Below are 8,303 nucleotides of genomic sequence, written 5' to 3'. Positions count from 1 at the left end.
ATCCCTTTCAGAGTTTTTAAACAGTACACTAGGAAAACGACTATTCTACAGTCTCACTGGAATGAGGAGAGTTGATTTTAAGCTCTGTGGAGCAGGTTGTGTCTAAGGTTTTGAAAGGAGGGATTAGATTTCTGTCTGGGTTTGGAACCTCTTCCTTTAACCTTCTACTAACCAGTCACTTATGGTGAATGGTACTGGCTGTAAATCAGTTCTGTGGGGCAGGGACTGGCTTTTGGTTGTGTGTTTGTACAGTACCAATCACAATGGGGTCCTGCTCCATTGCTAGATCTGCTGGGTGCTACCTCATTAATAAATACATCCCTATAATTAATGCATTAATATACATAAAGAATGAATGTTATGTTATGTTATGCCAGATTTAGTCTCCGAAAGATTTGAACACATGCCTAGCTTTGCCCATGTGAGTAGTCCTATTGACTTCAATTAAGTATTAATTAATTAGGATTTTGACTTCAATGAAACTAATCAGTGTAGGCATGTGCTTACGTTTTTGGAGGATCTAGACTTTTCACTGGCTCTACCTTCTAGCTGAATCTGGCACTGGGGGAGCCAATGCTGTGAAATAGATTTAGAAGAACTGAACACTGGATGGAAGAATAATATAATAAATATAATATAATATGATCTACTTTGCCCTTCTTATTCCTTTTCCACCTGAGGATCTCAAAGCACGTTCCAAGCAGTGAGTGTGGTACTCAACCCTCCCTTTGTGAGTTAGGTGGACTTCAGTTAGATTTGCCATATAGAAGGGTAGTTAAGCATGTAATCGCATGAAGTACTGAGCACCTCTTACTGGACTGCCTTCATTTCCCATTGACATCAGTAGATGTTGAGATTACTGAGCATTTCACAGGCCTGGGTCCCAGATGATTTGTTCTAGGTCTCACTGCTAGTTAGTGGACAATCCAGGACTAGAACCCCAGTCAGTAGACCCCTAGGCCTGTGCTTTGACCACACGCTGTATTTATTATATTCAAGTTCCCTTGTCCTATGTTAGATTAATTGCACTGGAAACAGAGGATCCCTATTTATCCGTAGCCACAGCAACAACCTGTGCAGTAGAAGCAATGCAAGCTTTCCCATTGCTCCACCAACATAGAATCGTAGACATTTAGGGCTGGAAGGGACCTTGAGAAATCATCAAGACTAAACATGCCCAGGTTTTTTTTTAATCTTTCCTCATAGATCAATTTTCTAAATATTTTATCATGTTAGTTGCTCTCCTCTGGACTTTCTCAGTTTGTCCATGTCTTCCCTAAAGTGTGATTCCCCAGAATGGGACACAGTTCTCCAGCAGAGGCCTCACCAGTGCCATGTAAAGCAGGACAATTACCTCTCATGTCTGACATATGACACTCCTGTAAATAGACCCCAGAATGATATTAGCCTTTTCCGCAGCTGCATCACATGGTTGATGCATATTCAATTTTGCATTTGAATCCTGTCCTCTAACGTGCATGTAGCCCCTCCCAGCTTGGCGTCATCTGCAAATTTTATAAGCATCCTCTCCACTCCAATATCCAAGTCATGAATGAAAACAGCGAATAGTACCAGGACTTACCCCTGTGTGACCCCCCTCGATCTGTCCTCCCAGTTTGACAGCAAAGCATTGATAACAATGCTTCCAGTTTGAGCTTTCAACCAGTTGTGCACCCACCTTATATTAATTTTATCTAGACCACATTTCCCCAGTTTGTCATGTGGGACTGCATCAAAAGCCTTACTAAAATCAAGCGATAACACTTTTACGGCTTCCTCCCTACCATAAATATGTCCAGTAATTTTTTCAAAGAGGAAATTAAGTTGGTTTGGCATGATTTGTTCTTGACAAATCCATGCAGGCTATTCCTTATAACCCTATTATCCTCCAGGCGCTTAAAACCCATCTCAAACCTGAGCAAAGGACCCCATTCTAGGGGAGAGGAAGTCCAGTAGTTCAGTGTCCATGGCCCATTTGCTCATTGGTCTTTCTTTTAATAATGTCAGGAGGTCAATTTGCATTCCTTGCACACACCAGTTGCTCACTGATTTCATCAGGAGTTTTGTCCGCATATAGCGTGTGAGGTTGGATCTCCAGTGTCAAATGTGCAGGTTCTTTTGTGATGTACACACTTGTCCAGGAGCAAGTGGAACGAGCCCCATCAACTCCTTTCACAGCATGCCACCATGCAGCCAGCAGCAACTCTGGGACACTACTCGTCTGCGGTGGTGTTGGACTACGGATCAAGAAATGAAAATCTGTGTGTTCTAGGTACTACAGCCCTCAAAGGTATTTTGGTGCCTAGCTCACATGAAGTTACCTTTGAGGATCTGGGCCTAAATCATTTAGTTAATGAGTGCCTTATTACAGCTTTTAGAGCTTGATTCTGTGAGGAGCTGCGTGTCCTCCAACGCTCATTGACTGAAGCAGGAGTTGGGGGCACCCAACACCTTTGCAGGATCTGGTCCTTATGATAGGCTTGTTGTCCAGTGATTTTATACAACATAAGCATAGCTGCTGTTAAAACCCATATTCCTGAGGCATTTCTGTTCATAAAACACCAAGCATGTACTACACAAGCACAAAACCCCACTGAGTTTGAACCGTGCCTCCTGCAGTGTCCTCATATGCTTATGCCACACACCCAGGGCCACTGCTAGGAGTTGAGATGTCTTGTGCAACTGACAAACATCCATTCCTTCCTCCGAAGCAAACTCCTCCTTATCTATTAGAGCCACGTCGGCAGAGGCACAAGGCATCTAAAACTCCCATGGGTGTTGTAAGAGTTCATCCGTTCTGAGGATTTAGCTCTTACTGCCCTGTAGGTGACTGCCTGTCCTGTTTACATGGTAGAACCAGCCCTCATGCCCCCGAGCGTGTGTGAGCTGGCAAAGAGAGCCCCTAAATCGGGGCAGGGGCTGTGAACTGTAAATGATCTCAGTGAGTTAGGGTGGGTGCATGCAGATATTTAAGGCAAGGAGATTTCAGGTCAGTCTGGGTACTGTTATAAATGGAAGTGATACCTTTTTTTTTTTTTTTTTTTTTTTTAAATTAGCACCTATTTCTTGTATAACTCTTGCCACAAAAAGTCTTTAAACCACACCTGGAATTATTAAGAGGCTAACCTATAAAAATATCCCAGTAGACTCTATTATGCTAAATTCATAGTTATATGATGACATGTAAACTCTGCATTTACTGCAAGGGGCATATAGTTCCAGCAGACGAGGGAATGCAGCAGGGTTGATGTGCTGTACTCAGGATATTCTAATAACTAAATGAACATCTTATTAACTAGTAGGAAGGCCTGCAGAGCACAGATCGAAGGGAAGAGAGGGTTCTGGGAAGATGATAACATGGGAAAGGGGAATCAGAGTTAACCCGCAGCTTTGTGCTTTGCAGAAATCATTAACTAGGAGGTGTTTTCAAAGAGGGCCCAGCTGTGGGGAACCTGCAAGAGCATCAAAATCTTAGAGTTACCAGTGGGTGTCACTGCAGGACAAGCAGCATCCTATAAGGAAGGGCTGGGGAAGGGGTGGGGGAAGAAAGCGGATCTGAAAAACAGGATGCAGACCTGGAAATACCATATGAATAGGTGAGACATCTGCATATTCTGTTAACCCCCCCCCCTTTGTGCAGTGCCAAGGCTCCCTTTGCAACAAATTAACAGATAAATAAAACAGCTTTTAGAACTAGCTGACACAGCACTTTGCATCATGATGTACAGATGAGAGGACCCTAATTTTCTTCTTCTTAGTGAATTTGGTGCTAGATGGGCAGCAGCAGCGTGTGCGTCTCCTGCCAATGTGCCACAACTTGCAGCGTGAATGGAGTTCAGGCTCCATGGCCTGTTCAGTCCTTGGCCTCTCTGCAGCAACTGACAATAAAGGCAGGAGGGTGGGAATTGGTTCAAACTGAAGTGATGTGGATGTGTGTCCAGGAGGACCTGGAGTGAGGTGCACCAACTTTTTTTTGAGCAGGCCATCAGATTGCAGCAACTTTTTGCCCTTGGCTTCAATCTGGCAATCTAGAGGTAAAACACTCCACAGTCCATTACCCATCCCCTGAGCCAGCCAGTCCCCTTTAACACTCTTTTATTTGACTCAACCATTACTTCTTCTTACCCTCATATTCTATGTTTGGCATCTGATACCCACCACTGTAACAAGCTCAGTATTCCAGCTGGTAGGGACCCATGGTATAGTATAATATAGTAGGGAGAGATAGCTAAACCCCTTTCTTTTCACAATTTCATATGGCCCAGCCTTGCAAGGTGTAGAGATTGCCTAAACCCTATTAACTTCTATAGGAGTTGAGGGCACCCAGCATGTGGGATCAGATCCCTGGAGCTTAGTTCTAGTCTCCTTTTCACCATACTGACTTTCTGTAAGCCCACAGCACTCAAAGAGCATTCGTTAGGGCCATAGAACGTTTTTGTTTTTGTTTTTTTTTAGCCCGGCTCTAATGAAGCCCTTCTAGGGAGAGAGATGTTATTACCATGGTCCTTTCCCCTTTCACCCAGCCTTCCAATGAGCGGACAGGTCACTTTACATGGCCAGGGAAGTTGTTTTCCTGTTGTTGAATGGCAGGTTCTGTATGAACCTAATCATAGTGTATAGATGAGAGCCTGTTGCTAGGGTTTATTAGATGCACAGTTGCTTGGCCCCAGGATTCAGGTTATAAGCCAAGTCACTTTTTAGCCAAACAAGACATTTAAGGCCCAGCCTTCTTCCTCCCCAGCATGATGGGAAAGATCTCTTGTTACACCCAACTTCTCTCAGCACATCATATCTTGCTATTAGCCAGCCAGCTACTTCAAATCTGCTCTATTAAGAGACCCACACTAGACAGAGAGAAATATATAGAGCACCTAGCTCAGGAACTGGCCTTTTATCTCTCTTTCCAGGCTTAGTTGGGCTCAGGTGTGCTCAGGGTGGAGCCGTGAGGCAGACACTCCCTTATATGAATGGGTAGTTAAGCAGCAGCTGCCCCTAGGGGCAGGACCACTTAGAAATCTCAGACACAACACACCAGGCCTAGCTTGCCCCAGGGAGCTGCCAGCGTAATGGACTCATCCCTCCAAGGTAAGAAAAGTGCTTGTTTATTCCTAGTGTCCAGATCAAAAATCCTCACTATTCATGCAGGACTCTGTCCCATTACGCATAGGTTCAAGAGGTCAGGCTGGAAAGCCTGATATTCTTAGGTGGAAGTCCTGTGCTGGGCACCAGTTCTGGAACCATCCATTTGATCTCTTGGTTGGCTTCACGCCCACCCAGCTCTCTATTAGAATTGTACACGGGGCTCGGTGCTGTGAGGATAAAACACTTGAATGATTGTGAGATGCTAAGGAACTACAATGATAGGACCTAGTTTGATAGGGCCACTCAGTGAGAAAAGAATGATGCAAACAGATGTTTAGAACATTGTATTTAAATATATCTGGTACAACATGAGACATGTTACTAGAGCTGAGAAGCAGAAAACACAGGAGTAATTCATTATTCAGGGAACAGTTTTTCAGAAGAGCAATTAATAAGAGCATTATTCAGAGGCACTTTCTTAAGGTGATACATCCCACTGGGAGTGGCCTTTTTTTAACTTGCCAGTGTAAATGCTGCTCTTTAGGGGCAGGTCTGGGTCTTCATATGTGTTTGCACAGTGTCTAGCACGATGGGGCATCTAAGTGCGTTACTGTAATGTGTATAGGAAATAATAATAATAGTCAATACTCGTACTGAGGTTGGGTGAGCTTGTAAATTCATTTGGCAGGCCTGTGGAAAACAGACAGGCCTGATTGCTACAAAGAGCCAAGAGTTAATCATGTACAAATGTCATCATTGTCTGGCTTCAAGTAAAGAGTTACTTTGCACTAAGGCCCCAATTCAGCAAAGTATTTAAGCACGTACTCAAATCCCATTGAAGTTAAACACACCATTAAGTGCTTTTCTGAGGTTGGGCCTACCAGAGGACTTATTTATCAATTGGAACATATTGGAAAATATTATATAAATAAGATATAAATCAGGGAACCCGGGACTGTTACTCCTGTCTAATGTACTATGAAGGAAAGAAGAGCTATCTTCAGTGTAGTCATGCTATATAATCAAGCTGGTAAGGGTGGCTTTGTGCTACCATTTTGAATCCAAGGGAGAAATGCACTGTAGCATTATTAACCTGACCACAGTAATGGATTTTTTTCCTGTTTGCCAAAAGCTGGGAATGGGCGACAGGGGATGGATCACTTGATGATTCCCTGTTCTGTTCATTCCCTCTGGGGCACCTGACATTGGCCTCTGTCGGAAGACAGGCTACTGGGCTAGATGGACCTTTGATCTGACCCAGTCTGGCCGTTCTTATGTTCTTATTTGATATGATAAGATTGGTGAAAATGCTTGCATATGCTCCTAGTGACGAAATGTATATGGAAGCCGGAAACTGGTAAATGTTCTGATTTATTCAGTTACATCAACATGAACGTAGCCTTTCTAAACTTGAAAAAAGAATTGTACACTAGAATAAAAATCTATCTTATATTGCTAACATAGTACTCTAACGTGTTACATTGTTCAGTAATTGACTTCTGTAGAGCTTTCAGGCGGCTGTATATATGCCCTGGGCAAGGGGACCACATCTCACAGGTATTTCTGAGTGGTAGACACTGAACGCCTTTTTATGAGCGTCACGGTCTGGAAAGGTACTGAGATGAGGACCAACCTACAATGAAAGAAGCAGATATATGATTGGTTACAGCGAGCAGAAATTCAAAGAGAAGAAACTTGTAATATAAATTGAAAACAGATTACAGTTTAGCTCATCGGCTTCAGTCTTTTTCAGAACATTATTCCGCACTCTAAAGAAAGTTGCTTCTGAAGAAGTGGGTTTTTTACCCACGAAAGCTTATGCCCAAATAAATTTGTTAGTCTTTAAAAGGTGCCACCGGACTCCTCATTCTTTTTACTCTAAAGAAAGTCAATTAACAACTTTAAAATTAAGACTAACTCTCTGGTTGGCTGATGAGTATTTAATCATGGAGATAATCTTGTTAACATTCCAGAAACAAGTCCTATAACCTCATTACAACAAATCACTCATTTAAGCTGACATTTTCAAATGTCCCTGGCTAAAGGTTGGCACCTACATAAGTGGGCTCATGGTCAGAGGTGTGGCATGCATTCCACTCCTCACACTGAAGACAAGAGGAAATACTGTTGTTGTTATGGTAGCACCTAGAAGATCCAGTCAGGATCAGAGCCTCCTTGTGCTAGGTGCTGTACAAACATACTTAAGAGACAGCTGTTGCCATGAAGAGGTTACAGCCTAAATGGGCAAGAAGACATAGAGTGGGGGAAAGGGATGGAACAGATAAGAAGAGTGATCAGGGTGATAGTTGGCAGATGACATATTAGTTCCCATGACTTTTTTGAGAGTGGTGGTGGTGTTTGTACATATACATACACAGCAAATATATACAATATCTATGCATGTATGTGTGTGTATGAGATTGCCTATTTAGATTGTAAATCCTTCCGGGCAGAGACTAAGGCAGACAAAGGGTGGGTTTAGATTATCAGCAGCTCTGAAAATATGGCATTTAAGTGCTTTCGTATGGATTTAAGTGTCTAAGTGCAGACACTCAAATTTGAAAAATTTGGCTATACTAAGTGTCTCAGCATCACAGTTGTAACACAATAAATCTCTCTATGAGAAGAAAATGTGTCTGAGAGAGAGATCCAAGAAGCTAATGTGTTTTCTCTTAAAATATTTGATTATTTTTTCAGTTTCTTTCAAGAGTCAGAGCTTGGGATTCTCGAGCGTGTTTATTGTTGGGCTAACTCTGCTCCTTTGGAAAACCACGAGAGTTTTACCCCTGCCTTGAACTGAAGTAGAACTGAACCAGGGCTGTGTGCTTTTTGAAAATTCCTCTCAAATACTTTAGGGACAATGACATCGCTTTAATGTACTTGTTATTTCACATACAATGGTATTCATTTTCCATTGGACTGTGTGAAACTGGACGGAAGTGCTACATTTTGCAACAATTCTAGTTTATATATAAATACTTGTTGTATTTCTCTACCACCGCACTTCAAGTCCGGAAGCTCAGACGCCTGACTTGACTTCCTCCACTCCAGCTCTTTATTCCCCAGCTGAAGTCATGCTATCATTTGTGACGTTGGCATTGCATACTGTGAGAATGGCTACCACTAGCAGAACACAGAAGCAGGGGAATGCATAAGGGAGGGAAAAATCCCTCTTTTCATGCAGGGTCCTTTGTTCATAAATATAAAGATGACAGAAGAGA

General features: G+C 42.7%; 1 protein-coding gene across 1 annotated transcript in view; it reads right to left on the bottom strand.

The window, feature by feature from the left end:
• Positions 1–6,434: 6,434 nt before the first annotated feature.
• CFAP77 (cilia and flagella associated protein 77) overlaps positions 6,435–8,303 on the bottom strand; it is a 94,266-nt gene continuing 92,397 nt past the window's right edge. The window contains exon 6 of the mRNA XM_034793827.1: positions 6,435–6,715. Coding sequence (XP_034649718.1) covers positions 6,593–6,715 — 123 coding nt within the window. The 3' untranslated portion in view covers positions 6,435–6,592. The remainder of the gene's footprint in view (positions 6,716–8,303) is intronic.

This window comes from Trachemys scripta, chromosome 17 (genome assembly GCF_013100865.1).
Source record: "Trachemys scripta elegans isolate TJP31775 chromosome 17, CAS_Tse_1.0, whole genome shotgun sequence".
In the NCBI taxonomy this organism is placed as follows: Eukaryota; Metazoa; Chordata; order Testudines; family Emydidae; genus Trachemys; species Trachemys scripta.
Note: the sequence above shows the minus strand (reverse complement) of the source record. Positions and strands in the feature narration are given on the sequence as shown.